This window comes from Xyrauchen texanus, chromosome 7, assembly GCF_025860055.1.
Source record: "Xyrauchen texanus isolate HMW12.3.18 chromosome 7, RBS_HiC_50CHRs, whole genome shotgun sequence".
Classification (NCBI taxonomy): Eukaryota; Metazoa; Chordata; class Actinopteri; order Cypriniformes; family Catostomidae; genus Xyrauchen; species Xyrauchen texanus.
This window is the reverse complement of record NC_068282.1, coordinates 42489637-42512554: the sequence shown is the minus strand read 5'-3', so window position 1 is coordinate 42512554 and position 22918 is coordinate 42489637. Positions and strand designations below refer to the sequence as shown.

The window sequence follows — 22918 nt, the reverse complement described above, 5'->3', positions numbered from 1 at the left end:
AACACAAAATTGCTTTAGCAAAATCGAGTAGTCTTTAACAAAATATAATTAAACAATTCTTAAGTTGTATTAATTTAATTATGTTATAGATGAATTTGTGATGAAATTGAAATCTTAAATATGGGCTAAAATATTTGTATTATTAAAATATTAGTGTAAAATATTAGTATTAATATTAGCCATTCTAAAAAATATTGCATAGTTAGGATTTCTTAAAAAATAATGCCATAAAAAGTTTTAATTTATCAATTGATGTCATGCACTGTTCAATAAACATTAAAAAAGCTGAATTAATATTTGGTGTGACCACCTTTACCTTAAAAACATCCCAGATTCTCCTAGGTACACCTGGACACAGTTTTTCTTGGTTGTTGGCAGATAGGATGTTTCAAGCTTCTTGGAGAATTCGCCACAGTTCTTCTATACATTTAAGCTATCTCTATTGCTTCTGTCTCACTGACTCGATGTTCAGTGGGGGGCTTTGTGGGGGCCATGCCATCTGTTGCAGGGCTCCCTGTTCTTCTCTCTCTCCCTCTCTCTCTCTCTCTCTCTCTCTCTCTCTCTCTCTATATATATATATTTAAAAACTGATGTCCTGATGTGTGTAATTTTTTTCAATGTTTAACTATGTTCTCCTATCCCAGCTTAATATGTAGAAATAGCTGTAAGTAAACCATTAGTAGGTTGTTTTCCCAGAAAGTGTAAACACTGTGGACCTGTAACACTTTCCATATTTGCTCTGTTTGTTTGAGCGACCCGTCCTGCCCAAACAGAGTGAGTTTAGTGCAGGATTATCTTTTTATTTTTACTACCAATCACAGACGGAGGATGTATTCAGAAATCTGCTTTTTATTTTTTTAAACTTTATTTTTGCAGTTTGATTTGGTGATGCTATTGAAACTTTCAGAAACTACTGATTAAGAAAATGTTTTGCTGTTGTCATTAGTAAGGGAAATCTTGAATACAGATCCATAAAGGTCAGCAAGAGAAAAATACAGAGTGAAAACCAGAGCAGAACACACAGAGAGGGAGAAATTAAATCTGAGGTAGAACGAGAGGGAGGAGGGGTTATGAAGGAATGAAACTGAGATTAGGACCTCTGGAAATCTCTCTCTCTTTCTGTCTGCCTCTGTACCTCCTTCTGAGTCCCTCCTCTCTTGTGTTGACATGGTTTCATTTGAATGTCTCTCTAAATACACCACTTCTCCCCCTGGAGCCCTCAGTTGTAGTTCTGATCTGTTAACACACTCATTTGATCCTACAGGTGACAGGTGATTTGCCTGCTGCTGTCTGGACACCTCTGCACACCTGAAGAAGGGGGGAAAGCACATGCTTGTGGATGTTTGACTTTGATTACTGCTTTCAGACAGTATTTTACTCCAGCTCTTCCAAAGTGCTTGTTAATGATTAGTATTTAGGTGGATGAGGAAGGAGGGAGAGCATAACATTTTGATTTAGTCCTTGTGTGTAGGTTTGCAGTTTTATAAAATGTTACACTCTGTTTGGATTTCATAAATATCTGTGAATTTTGAGTCTGTAAAGGTCCTTAGGAAGTAACTAATGGCTTGTTGATTTTCAAAATTAAAGTATGAGGGACACGATCCATTCTGGACAGTTTTGGTAACAAAGGATACAGGACGTAGAGGCATCCTGAACAAGTTTCTTGACCAAAGTCTTGCGGACAACGCTGGACCAGCCTGAATTTGAGTTTACGATTTTGGAATTTTTTTTGTGGCCAATCAAAATTTAGTGAGGTTTCATCATTCGACAAATCAACAGCTAATGGAACGACGACAGACTTTGGTGCCACAATCATTGCTACTTTCAATGCAGTGGTGTCTGCTGCTTCTTCCATTGACAGGAGGTGTGACCGTAGTGCCATGGAAACCGTGTACAGGTAAGGTACATGCACATAACTCTAATGCAGGGGTCTTTGGGAACAGCTAATTATTCTTTGATCTCAAACACATTTTTGCGAAAAAATGTAAACATACAGACCGAATGTATACAATGTAATTATTATGTACACACGCTGTTGCATTGTACTTATATTTAAAGTACCTGCATATAATTACATCTGTAGTTACACTGTTAACCTTACCCCTAACCCAATTCTTACCCTAAACCCTAACTCCTATCCCTACCCCTACTTCTAAACCTACCAGTACCGAAACTCAGTAGCATCAAATGTGTGACATCTTGTGAGAATTACTATGTTACACAACAAGTTGTATTGTATGTACTTTAATGTGGTACATAGGAGTTAAAGACAGTTCAGCTACCGTTAATGTTTCATTGTTCCGACCTCTATCAACAAAAGGGTTCTTGTACACTTCTACTTTAATAAACTGTACAATTTCAAAGCAAATGTTGAATAATGTATGTGTTCTGTTCTGTGTATCTATGATTGAGTCATAGATCTATTACCTGTTTATCTCTCTATCCGCAGACACAAAGAAAAAAGTGACTTCCTTACTAATAAAATTCTTCAGATTAGATCTGGTCCAGGTTTAAATGGTCTTAAATGAGATTGTGCATCCCTAATCTGCTTAGAAAGCTCTTGTCTGTAGCCTAAACCTTTACCTTTAACTTAACCTTTACTGTTTGTAATGGAAAAGCATTGTTTGCCTCTGCCATGTGGACCATAACAATGTCACAGAGGTTTAATGACAATAAATGGAGAAAGTAAAAATGTGTATGCAAGACTGGTTGTGTATTGTAGAATGTTTAGCCGACAGACACATAAGCAATTTGCTTGTTCTCTGAAATGAAATAATTTAAAACTCTTCCCAAACTGTATGGCATCCATCTGGCTTAAATTCCACAACAGTGATAAAAGGAATGGTACTTAAATGAAAATAAAAATGTTGAAAATGTTCAAATGAGTTCAATGACGAAAAGACTACAAAAGCAAATTCCTTCAGTGGTGTTTAAATCATTGCTTTATATGTGAAGTCCATAATTAGGTGAATGACCTCAGCTAATGGACTGTTATTACAATCTGTAAACTTACAAGCTTTAAATACCACAATGATGTGGATGAACCAAAGAATGCAGATAATGTTTAGAAAATTCACAAAACTATATTGTGGTCCTGAACTTCTAGGTGGGGCATACAGTACACTGTGCTGCATTGTGAATATTAATTCTCATTTAAATTCTCATCATGACTAAAATTTGTTCTAATTTTAAACATATTTATCAAGTCATTCTATAATTTGCAGTTTGGAAAAGAATAAGAAAACCAAGCAACACATGCATATTACTTGCATATGTGTCTATGCTGTTATTAAAAATACATAAGGATTTATTTTAGATTATTAATTTATAACCTGGGATACCTGATAAATATTGTGTATATTCCGCTCTCCTCTGTATACTTTGCATGGAGGACAATTTGCATACTTTGAGAGATAAACTATATCAAGAGCTATTCCCATCCGCAGATCCAAACATACAGAAACTAATCAGACTATTAAAGGTATAGTTTACCTAAAATGAAAATTCTCTCATAATTTACTCGCCCTCATGCCATCCCAGATGTGTATGACTTTCCAGGATGTTTAATGCTGATTTGTGCTGGTTGGGTGCTTGTCTACCTAGTGGACCAGTAGAGACCAGTACCCAAAACAACATTCTAGTGACCAGCTATGCTTTGACATCAACTTTAAATGTTTAAGAAGCAAGGTTTCTTTCTTCTTCAGCTTCATTTCATGCACTTTCTCTCTTCCTCCTCTTCAGATCTCCGTCCCATGGACCTGTTGTCTTGGGTACTGCCCCGTAATGGGGAGGCTCTCTCCGGGGTTCGTATGGTGCAGGAGGGAGGTGCTCGTGGGGTGCAGGTCTTCAGTCCTACACAGGCTCTGACCTTTCCATCCTCTCAGCTCTTCATTAACTGCCCATTCTTTCCTGCAGAATTCTCTGTAGTTGCCACTGTGAAAGTGCCTCAGACTGGAGTGAAGGTAGGCCTAAACTCACACTGACATTCAAAACCAGAACTCCTCAAATGCTCAGCTCTGCAAAGGGCCACGCTCTTGTTTCTCAGGTCAGCTTAATCACAATTGGAAGTCTCAATAATTGCAAATTTCCTCTTTGAGAGAAGCAATTTGACTTCAAATGCAAGCAGGATCAAATTCGGGTAAGTTAAATTAAAGGGTTCATATCGTGAGGAATCAAATTTTCCTTAATCATTTAAGATTAAATGTGTAATTTTACTATGAAACTAGACTTTACATTTCAGAACTCAAAATGTTTATTGAAACTAAGCTGCAATAATCGCTTCTATAAAACTTTCTGACATCAGACAGATTAATAGATTGGAGCACAAGCACACATAACCGCTCACATTTGCACATCGACTCATTGAGAAACTTTGCCTTAGTAAACACTGTGAGGTCCTATGGATGCAGTAAAATATTCCTAAACACCAGAAGAAACAATGGAAGTAAAAAGCGTAGAAAGTTCACCAACCTTTTGCTGTGTGTGTAGAACCTGCTGCTCTGCACATCCTTCTAAGGAATCTTAAAGGGAAAGTTCACCCAAAAATGTTAATTCTCTCATTATTTACTCACCATCATGCCATCCCAGATGTGTATGACTTTCTTCTTCTGCTGGACACAAAGATTTTTTAGATGAATATCTTAACTCTGTAGGTCCACACAATGCAAGTGAATGGTGGCTAGAACGTTGAAGGTCCACAAACAATATAAAGGCAGCGTAAATGTAAAACACTCCAGTAGTTTAATCCATGTCTTCAGAAGCGATACAATAGGTGTGGGTGAGAAACAGATCATTATTTATGTCCTTTTTACTATAAATATCCACTTTCACTTCCACATTCTTCTTCATTTGTTTTTGGCGATTCAAATTCTTAGTACATATCACCACCTACTGGGCATGGAGGAGAACTGATGCTAAAAATGACATAAATATTGATCTGTTTCTCACACACACCTATCTTCACTTCTGAAGATGTAGATTTAACCACTGGAGTCATATGGATTACTTTAATGTTTCCTTTATGTGTTTTTTGGAGCTAAATCTTTTTTGTACCCATTCACTTGCATTGTGAGGACCTACAGAGCTGAAATGTTTTTCTAAAATTCTTTGTTTGTGTTCAGCAGAAGAAAGTCATACACATCTGGGATGGCATGAGGGTGAGTGAATGATCAGAGAATTTCATTTTTGGGTGAACTATCCATTTAACAGACTGTACACAACATTTCAGCACTGATTGTTTTGTGATCTTGTCAAAATGTAATACAGGCTTTGCAAAGAGGCTATTATTGTTGTATAAATGTTGCAGTTTAAAACTACACTGGAGCTGACATCAAACTTGCAGCTGGCAGTAAAGTGCATGCAAAGGCGGCATTACAAATGGCACTGCAGCAAAAACTATTCTAAGGGTCAGAAAAATGGTCACGAAAAATCTGAATTATGTCTTAATTATGTCTTTATGCCTAAGCTCTTGAATTGTGAATGAGACAAATAAAAGACAACCTGAATGTTCTTCTGGTCTTTCTAAATTCATACTATCATTCCATATCTTTCAGAGAAATGAGTACTTATTCGCTGTGGTTAAGGAGGATGGCGATCAACTCCTTCTTGGCCTACGTTTCTCTAAAAACAAAGTCCATCTCCTCTACCAGGACTCAACGGGGAGGGAGCGTCTCACCTTTAAAAGAATTTGCCTGGCAGACAACCACTGGCACAGCATGGTGTTATCCATCAGCGGCTATCATGCCACCCTCACCCTGGACTGTGGCATCCCACTGGAACTGTAAGTCAGTCAGTAGGGCTGTAGAAAGATGCCATAAACTCAGTTTTTTCCTAACATATACAGTATGTCCTACAAAACTCTTTAGTTTTGTACATACATAAAAAAAATTAATTAAAAAAAAAAGAGTATTGCTTCTATGCAGCCAGTAAGCCATGTGTAGGTTGATTTCACCTAAACGTGTACAATGTGGCGCTGTCAAAACACTCCTCTCTTTGTTTGGGCGGCCCATCCATCCAGCAACCTTGACACAACCAAAGGTGTGACTTGTGGTGGGACTATCTGTTTGTAGTTTGGGCGTAACATATGGAAGCACTAGTCCGTAAAAATAAAAATGCTAATAGAGTTATTTCATTTGTAGACCTAAAACCAAGAAGAAAAATGTTCGAGCGATGGTTCACATTTGGAATCAAGTTTTTAACTGTTTGCGATTTAGGGTTAAGAGATAGTAGGCCTTACTTGAACAAACAAGTGCATGTAGTAGCTTGCGATTAACTCTATTGAAAATTAATATTAAAGAGAAAAGTAGGTGATATGTAGAATGGCACATGATATTTGTTATTTCTAGCAGTGGGATCTTTTGAACTACAAAAATAATAGCGTTACCGTTCAAAGTCGAGCTCTCTGAGTAATGTACTTCCACTGATGGGTTTCAGGGTTCATAAACAGCCATTCCCCTCTGATCTGAGCACAGATGGCTCCAGGTTTCACATTGGAAGTCGAAAGCAGTGGAAAGGCCTATTCTCTGTGAGTTTTTTTCTTCTAATTTTGCTAATTATTATGCTTAAAACACATTAGCATACATGCTAATATACCTGTTGGTTAAATAATGATCTGTCTTTCTGTTGCTTAAGGGTTTACTGCGCCAGCTCGTCCTGTTGCCTGGATCAGACGCGACTTCTCGTGTTTGTCCCTCTTCCAGACCCTCACTGGTTGAACTTTCAGTCCCAGCACTTCTGTCAGACTTGCCTATCAAATCCCCAATGAATGATGTCCTCCTTCCTCCATATGGTAAAACAAACATTTTCCAATGTTTAAGACTGTTTAAGTAATCAAAATGATTGTTTTGGGGCTTTAAGTCTATGTTAAGTGTAAAGCTGTGTTAAAGGGATAGTTCACCCAAAAATAAAAATGTTCATCATTTACTCGCCATTACTTTTTCCCCTCTGCTGAACAAAGATTTTTAGAAGAATATCTCAGCTCTGTAGGTCCATACAATGCAAGTGAATGGTACCCAGAACTTTGAAGGTCAAAAAAGCACATAAAGGCAGCAAAAAAGTAATCCATACGATGCCAGTGGCTTAATGTTTACGTAAGAAGCAATATGATAGGTGTGAGTGAGAAACAAATCAATATTTAATTCCTTTTTTACTATAAATTCTACTCCCTGCCCAGTAGGTGGTGATATGCACCACCTACTGATAAGAATGTGAATCGCCAACCACAAAAGAAGAAGAATGTGGAAGTGAAAGTGGGGATTTATAATTAAAAATTACTTCAATATTGATCTGTTTCTCAGTCACACTTATCATATTGCTTTTGAATATATAGATTTTACCACTGGAATCATATGGATTACTTTTATGCTGCCTTTATGTGCTTTTTGGAACTTCATAACTCTGGCCACCATTGAGATATTCTTCTAAAAATCTTTGTTACTGTTCTGCAGAGGAAAAAACTTTATACACATCTGGGATGGCATGAGTGTGAGTAAATTATGAGTCAATTTTCATTTTTGGGTGAATTATCCATTTAAGCTAGAGTTAAAAAGATATAAACATTTACAATTTACAGTCAACGGATTAAATATAATGATGACTCATCTTGCATTCTGGGGCTTATCTAAATTTTTTTGAATGTGAACGATGCCTTCCCCAAATTCCACCTACGTCTGACTAGCAATAGCAAAGCATGATTCATGGCTGTGAGTTACATTAAATGCAATTAGCTATTGTTATTATTATTTTAAGGTTATACACCATAACCAGCATGAAATCTAGGGGTCTTTTAGACCAAATGAAGGTAAATATTGAGGTGAGTAACGAAATGTAATTTGATACACATATATATAGAATTGAAGGTATGGTGATATTAAAACGGAAATTTCTTAAAGAAAATTGTCTTGTTAAACATACCAGCATGGCCAAAGCTAATACTGAGCAACAATGAACCATTGTAAACTAATTTCTTTATCATAATTGGAGCCATGGACAACATTTTTAGGAGAAGAACAGATCTGTGATGTGAAAGACCACACTGATGATATATCACCCATGGACTGATAGAGTTATCGTCCCAAACTAAACATCTGACACTTGTTTCGCTCTGAAAATGAAAATAGCTATTACACCTCATGTAGTGAGCGCTGTCAGTGATTGAGTGGGTGCTTGTAGTGATGAGGTTTACGCTGGCATTGATCTCGGGCGTAGCAAACAATGCAGTGTTTATATATTCCATATTGTAAATTCAAATTAGCTAATGGCAGCTTTGATCTAAATTACACATGAAATACTTTGACACCCTACACAGACTGAGCTGACATGATTTCTTGTTTTCCACTTTAAGCCTGATGTGAAGAATGCTGTTATTAAACTGAGACTGAGATTTTGTTTATTGTTTCATATCAATATCCATTGAAAATTGTCTTCCAATTTTGTTAACGTGTCAAAAAGCACATTTTACAAATCCATTAATCACACATCAAACAGAATCTTGTAAATGCAGCACATTTTAATTTGTAATTCAGCAAGGAATAATTTAAACTCTTCTTTCCAATGTTCAGAGACTGAGGTCCGTGTAACCCTGGGATCTAAACCAGCATGTACTGGGGCAGAGCAAGGACGACTCTGGTTTGACACTTTAAAGAAGGGCCTCTTCCTCTGTGATGGTGCATACTGGCATTCTATGTTGCAAGGTAGGAACACTGAAGATATTTTGTAAAAATAAAACCTAAAAAAGGCATCATTTAATTTAGCTTTAAAAATTAAAAAATGTTTAATTTCAACATTAGCTAACTAATGTCCCAATTTTTAAACTAATCTAATTAGTTGAACTTGCATGTTTTTTTGTTTTTGTTTTAAGTAAACATACTTATTTGGCTCATGTACATTTAACATAATTTTTTAAGTAACGTTAACTAGTTACAAGTAAACTTAACTCATCTGTGATTAAAGTATCATTGTTTCTATTCAATATTTAAATGGAGTTATAGTACATCTTATAGAGTATAAGCGAAATTATGACTGGAATCTTGGTTAGCCCGTACATTTCAAAATCTTAAAAAGATAATCCCATTCTACCACATCAAATGCCTTTTGGCAGTGACCACATGATTTTGATGAAACACCTAATGTTTTCAGAAGAGCAACGGCCCCGAATAAACCCCACCTGATCTATATGTATAAGAGATGTCATAAAGTTTTTTTTCCAGTTAGCCAATTTTTTTTTTTACAATATTTTAACGTTTAGTTGGATCAGGGAAATTGGACGGTAACACTTACACTCGCTAGGATCTTTGTTCTTTTTAAGAATCAGACTGATCCAGGCTTGTGTTATAGTTGGCGGAAGCTTTACATTCTTTAATGATTCTGTAAAACTTCTAACAAAATTGGAGCCAATTCTGTTGCATAAAATTCAGCGACAAAGCCATCTGGCCCGGAGCCTTGTCTGTAGGCAAGGCCTTAATTACCTCTACAAGCTCCTCCAAGGTTATCTCAGAATCTAGAGAATTTCTTTGCTCAGCCATCAGTTTAGGAAGTTCTAATGGTTCCAGAAAGTTTCTAATATCCTCATCAGCAGACGAAGACGTGGAACTATAGAGATCAAGATAGAATTCTTTAAAAGCATTATTAATATCAATGGCTGAGGTAAATATTTCACCAACAGATTTCACTGAGGGAATGGTAGAAAAAGACTCTCTCTCTTTTATATATCTAGCCAGAAGTTTTCCTACCTGGTGTCCAGACTCAAAGTATGACTGTCTTGCCCTGAAAAGCCAAAACTAGTAAACAAAAAAAAGCCAAAATAGGATTATATCTGTATTTCAATGGGGTAAATTCTCTGAGGCCATCAGATGACATTCGGTGCTTCAGCTCTGCCTCAGCACTTTTAATATTCCCTTCCAACTCCACGAGTTCTTGTGCTTTGGATTTTTGATGAATGAGGCATACTATATAATTTGACCTCTAAGAACCACCTTAAGTGCCTCCCATGCCATGCCCACAGAGGATACTGAGGACCAGTTGGTCTCCATATAAACATTGATTTCAGCCTTTAACATTTGTTGGAATTCAGGATTTTGCAAAAGGGATACATTAAAGCACCAACTATATGATTTCCTTTTCTACATATGTGACAACACCTCTAAACACACCAGGGCATGATCTGAGGCTAAAATGTTTCCAATTGAGCAATCAACAACAGATGAAATGAGAGACTTAGATATAAAATATATATATATATTCTAGAATAAATCTTATGGACTGATAAAAAAGATTTAGTCCCTACCAGATGGGTTAAAATGTCTCCAAATATCTGTAAGACCATGATTTTTACACATCCTGTGAAGCGCCAATGTTGCTCTAGGGGGCTTACACACATTTGCTTCACTATGATCAAGGCTGAGTCCATCAAAAGATTAAAATCTCCTCCCAATATTATGGGGTGAATATCCACTCATATTAACATTTGACATTTGCTTGGAACTTGTGAATGTTTTACGGCCATCCTTAGCATCTATTCTCAATTTGTCCGTGAACATCAGTGCAAATTCGTTACTGTCTTGTCGAATTTGCAAGAAAATGCAGTGGTTCTTCCAAGAAAGCCTTCTTTTACTCCTCGCCTCACGTAACATGAGATCTTTATCAGAATTGATCAGGGCCTGTCTCCCTCAGCGGATCGCAGAGCCGGAACCCTGTGAGCTCCCTCGATTCCCAGCTTATGGCCTGTTATGTCGAGCAGACTCTGAAAGAGCCCGTCCAGGAATTTCACCATATCCTGACCCTCTTAGGAATTCCAACAATATAGACGTTATTCCACCAGCTATGGTTCTCCAAGTCCTCCAACTTCTCCCAGACACACTCCAAATCCACCTTAGTCGCTAGTGGATTAGCAGATAATTCCCTCTCCGATGACTCCAGGTAATCGATCCGTTTCTCGACATCCCCTACTCTTGTAACCATCTCAGTGAATTTCATCTCAGTGGCAGTGATCGATCTACATATTACAACGACCTTCGTCAACATTGCCGACATGTTCAACATTTCTTGACTAATTTCCTGCACTTCCCCGACCAAATCAGTTGCCTGGCTCGGGGCCTGATCGGGGGTGTCAGCTTGAGCACGTAAGTGTCTTTTAATGTCTCCAGAGCCTGAGGATTTTGAATTCTTTTACATATTGTCCTCCTAGAACAGTTATGGATAAGAGTGTATCGAATTTCACTGGTTTATGACATTAATATTGTTAAAACTAGCAAAGTGTGCAGAGCTTGCCGTTCACACAACCAAACCTCGCATGGTGTCCATGTTCCCCCCGTGTACCGGTAAAGTAAAAAATCTAGTTTTACCGCAGTGTTTGATAGACAGGTAGCCACTTTCACCAAATAATTCCTTGGTTTCACCAGACTTGTGCTCGGGGAGTCAAACATATCATTAAGCATATCCACTGTCATGTATATTCCATTATAATGGATGCTGCCTCTCAATTTACTTGTAAAATTAAAACAAGAATGATGGATACAAATAAACCATGATGGAAATTTTACAACTATTTTATTTTAAATATTTTTTCTAGTGCAACCTCTGCTTTAACCCATATCTCCAATCTTGTTTCAATAATTGGATGCCAGGTTTGCCAACTCCTAACTCTAATTAGCTTTTGTTGACATCATTAGCCTAGGGATTCACATACTTCTTTCAACGTACACTGTGAATGTTTGAATGCAAGAAATTCCAAAGGGTTCATATTCTTTTTCTTGCTACTGTATTTACAGAGCATGAATTAAACTGAATTAATGAATTAAACTGTTATATGTTCAATCTACAGAGAAAGACAGACTAGACTATGTAGATGATTACCAAGACGTCTACACCACCTCAGAGACGTTGGACATTGAGCTTTTTCAGATCCCTTCTGTTGGGTTGTTTGCTGCAATGGCTCACCGAGCCAGTAAACCAGGCTCTGCCATCTATCTCTGGAACCATGGCCAATTTCAGCTCTACCAAAACATCAGCACCTTCAAGGCCCAGGCATGGAAACAGTTCACTATAGGGAGGAAGGTGAGACAGTGTGATAGTGTTTAGGGATGAAGGGTTATGGTAGTAGTGTGTCATTCTTGTCCTGTCAAACAGGTCTACAGTAGATGTCTTAAAGATCTTTGTGTTATGTTTGCACATGTTTTTTAACTGATGGAGTAAATCTGGGCCAAAAGGCAGTGTAGAGGCTGAGAAAAGTAGTCATGTTTGGACAAATCTAAAGAGGATCTAAATTAAAGTCCTAGTAGAGCTGAAATCGCAGCTACCGACCACTTTTTCAGTGGCCTTGGTTCTCGAAGTGTTTTTCCCATTCATATCCTCCATAGAAGCTTTGTGATGGACTGGCCACCTGTTCAGTGTTTTCCTGCCTTAACCCGAGGTACCTCAGACCCCTTGACCCTAAATAGGATAAGCGGCTATAGAAAATGGATAGATGGATGGATGGATGGATGGATGGATGGATGGAAGGAAGGAAAAACATTCTTCAAGATAACATTTTAAGCCATGAACCAAACAATCCAGCTCTGATATGAATAAAAAAAATTTACATTTTGAAGCAAAAAAAGGAAATGAAAATGAGACAAAAGACAAGGGTAAAAGACTGTGAACTTGGTGTCCTTTTTGAGGGAATGAACTACTCATCCAATGAAACATTGTTAATGAGGTAAATCAAATCCAAAATGATGACAAAATATAAAATTACTGCTTTCTAGTCATTGATTAGAAGTATTAAAAAAGATTGTTAAAGTTTATTGCAAAATATTCAGATATATACAAATATATAAGTAGTTTGTAATTTCGGAAAGACGACTCAATACGTCATCTGCAATGGTTCATTGAAGAGGGTGGTCGCTGATGGGCTCTTTTGCCTCGATTTGAACAGCAATGGAAACAGTAACATTTCTGATTGATGGATCTCTCTTGAGGATTATGGGTACTGTAGTTCTTCACCTGGAATTCGACTATTAAACACGATTTTATATAAACAAAGTTAACCTCTCAATGATTTGTGGCTTCTACAGAATCATACATATCATCACTTAACATCTCATGGTCTGTCTTGAAAGGTTTGCTAAAAGTGTCTTTCTCTATAGATAAAATGAATAGCATTTTTACATTTTGAGCCCTACGGTTTCTCTCTATATTGTTTAACAGGCAAAGGTTATGAGGTGCAGCTGTAGATAGCAGTGATTGGCACTTCATTAGGAAAGAATTACTGCCAAAAAAGCCCAAGGAAATGTTGAGGGAGGCATATAGTGAGGAAACGGGTAAGAACTGAGAGTGGTTTTAGGGACAGACTTGGTTTAGTTCCATGAGCGGTATCTGAACATTTTCCACTCAATCATGCACAGAACCACAGAGAATAGGCTCTACATTGCACAGCTGGAGAAAATTTCTTTTGATGTGGTGTTTCTTACATTTGGTACAAACATATCCAATAAGTCTAAATCACTAGTGCACTCAATCACAGATATTAATTTTGTCTGATGCTGAATGAATCATTTTTACACTTCTGTCTGTCTGCAGTGTAATTGTTTAGTCTTAATTTCGGCACAAAGTTCTGGAATCATAAAGAATAGGAAATCTAAAAGAATAAAAGATCTTTGTTGAAACCTGCAGTGCCTTACGACTTTCATCATCATTATGTCATGGAGTCTGTATTTATGTTCTAAATTTAGAGTGCTGGATTCAAGATAGCCAAATGAAAGACTGACAGATAAGAGTAACTTTATCTCTGTTTGTCTGTATCAGGCTCATTTATCTGTGTGTGTGTGTTGTATATGCTCCAGATGTTCCTGGCAGTGTCAAACTCCGTGGGCCCAGCGGATGGAGAGAGAGAGATGTCTGTGATCTATAGGTGGAGCAATAGGAGGCTGAAGTTTGTGCATTATCAGACATTGGAGACGCACAGCGCTCGTGACTGGGAGGCCTTCCATATCAATAGTGAAGCTTTTCTAGCTGTGGCCAATCACAGAACAGGTAATGCAGTGGTTTAGAAACATTTATATACAATAGTTGTACTGCATATGAGACTGTCAGAATACTCCAAACAGAAATGTAAAGGAACTGTTCACCAAATTTTTTTTAATTTATTCTCACCCTTAAGTCATTCCAAACCTGTATGACTTTTTTCTTCTGTGGAACACAAACAAAAATATTTTGGAGAATCTGTGAGCTACTTTTTTCCACACAATGAAAGGATATTGTGACCAAGGGCTGTTAGGCTCCAAAAGGACAAAAAAGAACCATAAAATGAGTCCATATGACTTGTGCTATATAGCTCTCAAATCTCATTTGTGCATGAGCATTTTCAAATTTGGCATGTGGTTTAAATAGGTGCATTTGAGATTTGAGAGCTATCATATGGCTTCAAAAGACTGAGAATATAGCTCATATAGAATATAGTTGCATGGACTACTTTTGTTGTGATATTTCTTTATCTTTTTAAAGGAATAGTTAATCCAAAAATGAAGATTCTGTCATCATTTACTCACACTTATGTCATTTCAAAACCATATGATTTAAAAATATATATATAAATTTGCTGAACACAAAAGGAAATAATTAAAAAAATTTCCCATTGGCTGAATATCAATAGTGATCCACTTTGCACAACGCTTAATAAAACAAACAAAAGTTTCAAGATAGTAGATAATTTGACATTCAGCATATATTAAGTATTCTGGAGGCATGCAATCATTTTGTATCAGTGGCGGGCCGTGCATTTACAGTTTAGGCCTTCAGTGTGATTCATGACATTAAGGAAACACAGTTTCACAATGAATAAGACACCTTATGCCTTTGGGCATCATGCATTATGTCGTAGCTAACTAATAATACCAATTGACATTTTAAAACATGTCCACATACGAAAGCCAGATCTTGAAACGACACTTAATGCTCAAGCAAGCCTAATTTTAATTGCAGCATGACTGTTTTGTGAAATGAACGTCTCCCGAACAGACATTCAAAATTCATAATTTTTCATATGAATCTACCAAGGAGGTCTATAATGCCTGGAAAATCTATTCAATAATATTTGCGATTTAAATGTTGCTTGTAATAGATTTTGTTTTGTCAGGGTACACGGTTATGCTGCATTCCATTCAAGTTGAATATGGGATATTCATACTTGATATCTCCGACCATTAATGCATTCCATTCCGTGATATTCGGAAGATGATGTTTAAAGAAACAAAACTGCAATGCTACCATTAGCTTAGCAGGTGTTTGACTCTCATTGGAGATGTCTCCTAGCAACCCAACTGATAAACAATGCTGCAGCGCTAGATTTGCTAGATTAGCAAAAGAGATTATGATGTTTTATACTATTGTTTCTGCAGGTGTTTGTTAAACAAGCTTTAATTTCATGTAATGTGGAAACAAACTCATTTATCGATATTACTTAATAAAGTGAATGTTTATCATTTACTTTGTATATCTTCCTGAGTGTCAACATGTTTGTGTGACATCATGCCCCTGCATCTCGGTGAAATCGGAGTTGAGAATTTCTGCACGAGCCTACAAGTTGTAATTCTGACTTCAAGATGCATTCCATTGCACTTTTCCTAGTAGGAAGTTGTCAAATTTGACTTTCTGAGTTGAATGGAAAGCAGCAATACTTTTCAAAACTTGATCCGACACTGAATGCTCAAGCAGCCTAACTTACACTTAGAAACTCCTGATTCTGCTATAACAATGTAAAAAGCAACAACCAATTTACTTGAAGTTAAAATCAGTCCTCCTTTCCTTTTTAATATATTAAGCAATCAAATGGTCATGCAGAACATCTTGTGTTTTTAAATCCATAAGGATCTCTTTCTCAATCATGATAGCGGCAGTTATGACAATCGCGCACTCTTCGCTTTAAATTACGTCACTTAAAGTGTGAGAAGACACGTAAACTCAAAAAATTGCTATTTGGCTGAACTTGATTTCATTGTGGACAGTGGTTCCAGGTGTTTGAAATAAGTTTTCTTAACTTAAAATTACGTTATGACCGAAAGAACTAGGTCTCGAGTACAAGTGGCCGAAATGGGTTTCCTCAGAAGGGTGGCGGGCTTCTTCGTGAGGAGCTTGGAGTAGAGCAGCTGCATTGAAAGGAGCCTGTTGAGGTGGTTTGGCCATCTGGTAAGGATGGAAGGAAACCCTAGGGAGGTGTTTCAGGCACATCCAGCTGGGAGGAGGCCTCGGGGAAGACCCAGGACTAGGTGGAGAGATTACTTCTCCACACTGGCCTGGGAAAGCCTCGGGATCCCCCAGTCAGAGCTGGTTAATGTGGCTCGGTATAGAAAAGTTTGGGGCCCCCTGCTGGGGCTGCTGCCCCCACGACCCGACTTCGGGTAAGCGGTTGAAGATGGATGGAAATTAAAATTACAAAGTAATCTCAATACAAACCCTTCAACGTAACTCAAAGAAATTGATTTTATTTCTTTATGTTCTAACTAGTCAAAGTGAATGTTAGCATGATAAATACATGCTTGTTGGAAGTTTAGTAATTATGCTATGGTTAGCACAGCAATGGCTGAATGAAGAAAACAATCAATTTCATGTGTGACATCTTAAGTACCTGTCCTCATCACTAGTTCAACCCCCAAAACTATTCTAAATCTCAACATAACAAAACATTAAACGCTAACAAGTATCCCCCTTTATATTCTTTTTTCACAAAAAACTATAAGACAATACTTTATGCAAAGTATATGCAAAGCATGCTGTAAAATGGAAATCCCCTGCCTAGTTTCATCAATGCTACATTAACACCACAAAAGGTTTTCAAGTAGTACCAACTCGGATTAAGTAAACTTCTATTTTACAAATTAAATTGATAGAATGCCATTAAATCAAGTTTTGACAGAATGTTCTAGAATTGTGTTGCTTAAGCAGCCAAAATAATTATTTTAGTGTAGATTATCAATTATTGCTTCAAACCCTAAAAGTAATTCTCTGTATCCTCTTAGAGAATGGCAATCATAACATTGACAGCGTTGTTTACAAGTGGAACCCAGGCACAAAGACTTTTGAGGTGAACCAGACCATCTCGACATCAGGAGCTTATGACTGGGAATTTTTCAACGTTGGGCCCTACCACTTCCTTGCAGTGGCCAATGCATTTGATGGCACCTCCACCCAAACAGATTCATCAATCTATATCTGGCTTGGGGGAGCCTTTCAGCTCTTCCAGACTATAAGGGTGAGTTAAGCACACTATCATTTTAAAATGCCTCAAATGGACACAAGGCCCTAGAAAGTGAACATGAAATCTAGGTAATGATTCCAGGCCAAGTAGATCATTCTGAAATTTGCTGATCATCAAGAACTTGTTTACTGCTTTTTAGTTTCTATCTTGGGTTGGTTACACATTAAATAATATACGGGAAAATTCAGTGGAAAATCATGACACATGTCAAAAAGATGAATGAAGGTCTCATGTAGGTGTTGCCCAGTTACAGCATGTTACCTTCAACTTACCCGACACCTGTTCCCACTAAATCACCTAAGGGCATCTGTAGTATCACTGGGGTTGTTTAAGTATAGGGTGAACTAAAACCATAACCAACATAAAACACCTTGAAAAGGTACTTCAGGTATTTATAGCTTGAAATCCTGCTGCTGCACACTTTTCATTCATCACTGCAAATGACTTCACCAGTGTATGGTTTCATGTGTATTGGGTCTGTCAGTGAAGCCTAAATGTTATAATATGTGTTCTAATTGTTCTGAAAGTAATAGTGAATAGAAATTCTGACACTATTTACATGTTGTCATAGCTTTGTGTGAGAAAAAGAATAAAGCAAGAGCAAGAGCTAAGCGCAGCGCTATACAAAATGTCATACATGCCGTCAATGGGTATGGCCATTAAGTTTTGGTATTTGCGAGGAGGTGCAAGTGGGTTTGGTGGAAATGCTTTGCAAAATTGTTCCTTTTATACACACTGTAAAATGTGGTTCTCCTCAGGAATTGAATGAGGGCTCCATTAAATTATAGAGAATGTAAGTATTATTAATCATAATCTACTGACACAAATCATGGCTAGTATAACAGTGATTGTATTGGCCTTCTAGGTTAGGCTGTGGATTTTTGCACGCACTTCACTTCTACGGGTCAATTTTGCTTTTAAATATTAAAATAATTTATTGAAACATGAAACAATTAAACCCGAAAGAGTTTTTAATTCAAATTACATTTCAAATGAAACCAAAATAACCATAAATATATATTTACTCACCCTCATGCCATCTAAGATGCGTTTCACTTTCTTTATTCAGCAGAACACAAATAAAGAGTATTTCAGCTCTGTAGGTCCTTGCAATGCAAGTGAATGGTGATCAGGACTTTGAAGCTCCAAAAAGAAGATAAAGTCAGCATAAACATAATTCATATGACTCTAGAGGTTTAATCAATGTCTTCTGAAGAGATCCAGTGGTTTTGGGTGAGAACAGACCAAAATGTAACTCCTTTTACGCTGTACATCTTGGCAACAGTCTCTGAAGCGTTCATGATTTCAAGCTCGATTACAATTACTAGTGCCATGATCTCCTGCTCTGCAGATGCATCAAGCACTAGGAAGTGTTATATAACCTGAAATCATAGATGATTACAAGCATGGAGACTGCAATGGCAAGACCTGATCTCACCCAAAACCAACTGGATCCCTTCAGAAGACATTGATTTGATGGCTTTATCTCCTTTTTGGAGCTTCAAATCCCTGATCACCATTCACTTGCATTCTGTGGACCTACAGAGCTGAGATGTTATTCTAAAAATCTTTGTTTGTGTTCAGCAGAAAAAGAAAGTCATACATGTCTTAGATGGCATGAGAATGTGTAAATGATGAGAGAATTTACATTTTTGGGTATACTAACCCTTTAACCACCTCCCCAAATCCAAACATTTTACCCTATATAACTTCCTTTTGCATCGACTTAAAAATAACTCTTAGACAATATGTACTTAAGAAAGTTTAACACAAATCTCATGAATATTTTTTTCATAAATAGATTACAACAGGGACATAATTTGATGTTCCACTATATTTTCAGAGTTTGGACATGGACTTTATTACCACCAGCTAGTGGAATCTCAAAACTGCAAATTCAGGAATTGAGTTCAGACTTTGTGCTGAAAATAGACGTGTTGTTAAAACACAATTACCTATATCTCAGGAAATTAGAAAATTCTAATTCATTAGCATACGACACACCCACAGTTTGCACGCATACACCCACAGACGGTTCAAACACTCCCACCCATGCCCACACCTGCTTTGTGCTGGCACGAAAATTGTGAACTTTTGTTAATGGAAAAGACGTATGTTCTTTTGATGTCCTTTAAGAAATTTGGGTAAAGTAACCATAAAACATTTTATGGTATATATAAAAATGAACTAACATTAGTACTCGGAAATTGTGAAAGTCAATGAAGCAGTAATGGCTGCTTCCATTTAAAGCTATAAAAGTGTTAAGCAGTTTCAATCATCAATTAATTTGCTTTAAATCACTGATCCAATGTACATGTCAACAGACAAGGCAGACTCCCTGCTTGTGATGTTTTCAGCCATTTCACTTGGGAATTTCCCTGTGTGCAGATGTGTTTTACAGGGGGAAAAAGAAAAAGTTTTTTTTTTGTTAATATCAAGCGTTTAGATGAGGTTACACTATAATTAAATTCTTGAGATCTTTACAGTGAGCTCTAAAAAATCTAAGTCATATGTCACTGTGATATGTAACCCCTGAAGTTGTTGATGCATTCAGTGTCATGCATTAAAGCTGTTGTTTCCCAAAAAGTAATGTCATAGTCATAAAAATGCTCTTAATCTATAATGAATATAGATTACACATTACATTGAGTGCATTTACATGCACGTTCATACACTGATTGTGCTTAATAAGCCACCAAAATGTGTGGTCATGTAAACACATTAAACGTTGTTCCTTTTAACGGTCTAAGGTCATAAACAGCACAGGTAGATTTTTGCCATTACACTGATTTCGCTTTGCATGTAAATACCTTAACTACTGTTCTTACCGGTTTATCCAATGTGCGCAGGTGTTGTGCACATGCCTTTTACGTGGTTTAACGTCAAAAGCAAATAATAATGTGCTTATTTTGAATATCATGTAAAAGTTGATTTCTTGCTTTGTTGGATTTTTTAAATAAGATGATTTTTGGGAGTAATCCGCGTATTGGTGCTTCATAAGCCGACAACATGTATGGTCATGTAAATGCATTAAATGGCATTCCTTTATCGGTGTAAGGTCGTAGACGGTGTAAGAATAAACCAATCGACATGTGTAGGTTTTTTTTACCACCGTTCTTATGGCTTATCCAATCAACACACGAGTTGTGGGCATGCCTCTTCACGGCTAGACTTCATGAAATGTACATTTCTTGCTTTGTCATATTTTTTAATAAGCAGAATGTTTTTAGTTATCAGCGTATTGGTGTTTATATAAACGTGCTCATTGATGCCTTGGATAACATTTACTAAAAGTGCCAAAAAACAAAGCAAAACAACTTTCTATCTCGTTATCTCTCTCTATGTATATTTGTTTGTTTAGACATTTGGGGCTACAGACTGGGAAATGTTTAAAATTGGAAATAGAGTCTTCCTAGCTGTTGCCAATGGACACATGCTGTGTGACAGAGGACCAAGCCTCTATACCATCAACTCAACTATATATGAACTGGACATGATGACCAAGATGTTCCTTAAGTTCCAAGACATTGTCACTTACAGGTAAAGTGTGAACTAGCAATTTATTCATTTATTTTTTGGAGGAGGGGGGTGGGGGTCAATCATAATGGTCATCTTTTGGCTTCTTTGACGTATTGATGTCCTCTTGTATGGCAGTGCGGTGGACTGGGAGTTCTTTTCAATTGGAGATGAGCACTTCTTAGTAGTTGCCAACTCTTATGATGGAGCGTCTTACTCATTGAACAGTGTTATATACAGGTAATGATCAACAGCTTAAATAGTGTATATGCACAGGAGATTACATTTCTATCCTTGTTAAAAAATACAGGTGTGTACAGGTTGATCTTGCCTTGGTCAGACACTTTCTTACTGTAATGTAAGAGACAAGACCCAACTTGTTTGGGTATGAAAACCCAAGTAAACTTACATACACAAATTTGAATACAGATAATTACATTTTTGCTGAATCACAAACAAGTTGCAGTTTATAACTTTTTCCATGCTAAAGTAACTTGTCCTATTCCAGTTTAATGTGCAGACACACCGCTAGTGGTTCAGTAATTACAAAAACAATTTTCTTATAGCAACCATAGGATGACAAATAAAATTCAGTACACTTCCACACTGACAACAGTACACCACTGCAAATTAGGATAGAGGATTGACTTCACTATTGACTTTACTATTTAATTTGTCTTTGACAGATGGCAGGGATATGAGGGGTTTGTCCCTATCCATCGGTTACCCACTATTGGATGCAGCGATTGGGAGTTCTTTACCTCAGCAGAGGGTTCATATCTTATGTACTCCAGTGCCAAAACACCTCTCTCCAAAGTCTTCAAGCTAAGGACCCACTGAGAATGCTATCAATAGTTCACTTATTGCTTTTTTTATCATATGCCACAGAAGTTGGTAGAATTAAGTGATTTTCTTTTTTACTTAATTTTGTGAACCACTGACTGAGCCTTTGCGGAAAGCTTTTCAATGTCTGAGAGGTGGATCAAGATGACAAGGGGTGGAAGCTGGAGTTTGATACTTCATGAAAACTACCTCATCTCCTTTATAAAAGACTGTCAAGATGCAAGGGAAACTTTCAGTTGTGAATCAGACGTAAATGAAATTGTTGTTCAGGAAAAGACTGCTTTGTATCTGCAAGAAATAAACATCAGTGCACATCTGACATTACCCCAAAGCCACTGTCTTTGGCATAGAACACTTAGGCTCTGTGTAATAAAGATTAAAATAAATCAATAATGTAAAATAATGTAATAAATAATATGTTATTTATATGTACAATATTTGTATTTACCTGTTGTTCTTTGCACTACAATAAAATTATTTTACTTTATGAAGCTGGTATATATATATATATATATATATATATATGTGTGTGTGTGTGTGTGTGTGTGTGTGTGTGTGTGTGTGCTTGTGTTTTAAGTGTTCTCTCACTAACAAAACAGAACACACTTTGGTGTTCAATTTAAGGCACAAACACAATATTTATGGACTATAAAGAGTGTTAGGTAAACTATTGTCTATTAAACACTGAATTAACAGCATAAAAAGTAAATAGTTAATAATAAAAAAAAAATATCAACTTTTTTGGCTTGCCCCACATTTTTGACTGTAGCCAAAAATTAGAATTTTACAAAGTCATTATTTTGACCACTACTTTTTATTTCCAAAAACCGTAAGGTGTCTCATATTTTGTGTGCGTTCCTGATTTTCCCACTATTACAAAGAATGCATAGTAATATCAATAAATAAATTTACAACCTGTTACCCCATATAAAATAAATGGAAAATAAAAGGGCTGATTTAATATTTAGTCATACCTCCTGAGGTTGACAGTCAACATTTTCTGAAGGTTAGGCACCTACATTCACTGGCCGTTTGCTGAAAAGGGGAGTGGGAAAAAAGAGTTTCAGGGCCTATATAGTCCTGTAAACATATTTGTAGTAAGTTCCTTATATTATTTATTTATATTTATTATACATTTATTTTTACATTACAACTGTTATATTAAATTGAATATATAATTCTATAAATAAATGTTGCCTTTAAAGTGCAACTACACATCCCATCACTCCCTGGAATACCCGGATGGAGAAAACGTGTAGTTATTTAAAATAAGCAAAACAACGAGCTCGAATGAGGGCCGTTACAATAAAGAACTACATGTACTACAATGCA

The 22918-nt window shown here is 36.8% G+C and overlaps 1 protein-coding gene across 1 annotated transcript; it reads left to right on the top strand.

Annotated features, from left to right (window-relative positions):
* Positions 1 to 1217: 1217 nt before the first annotated feature.
* Positions 1218 to 22042, top strand: tspeara (thrombospondin-type laminin G domain and EAR repeats a). The gene is made up of 12 exons (XM_052130901.1): positions 1218 to 1897; positions 3742 to 3962; positions 5553 to 5779; positions 6433 to 6523; positions 6631 to 6787; positions 8559 to 8690; positions 11819 to 12051; positions 13818 to 14007; positions 16989 to 17221; positions 20589 to 20767; positions 20882 to 20983; positions 21430 to 22042. The coding sequence occupies exons 1-12, from the start codon at positions 1783 to 1785 to the stop codon at positions 21581 to 21583; spliced, it is 2034 nt and encodes a 677-aa protein (XP_051986861.1). The 5' UTR covers positions 1218 to 1782; the 3' UTR covers positions 21584 to 22042.
* Positions 22043 to 22918: the final 876 nt, after the last annotated feature.

What these genes read in the sequence shown, in the direction of transcription:
- tspeara (XM_052130901.1), top strand. Translation starts at nt 1,783, where the DNA reads ATGGAACGACGACAGACTTTGGTGCCACAATCATTGCTACTTTCAATG. An exon ending in AGTGGAAAGGCCTATTCTCT is followed by an intron (nt 6,524 to 6,630) that starts GTGAGTTTTTTT and finishes CTGTTGCTTAAG; the next exon opens with GGTTTACTGCGCCAGCTCGT. An exon ending in TGTGGCCAATCACAGAACAG is followed by an intron (nt 14,008 to 16,988) that starts GTAATGCAGTGG and finishes GTATCCTCTTAG; the next exon opens with AGAATGGCAATCATAACATT.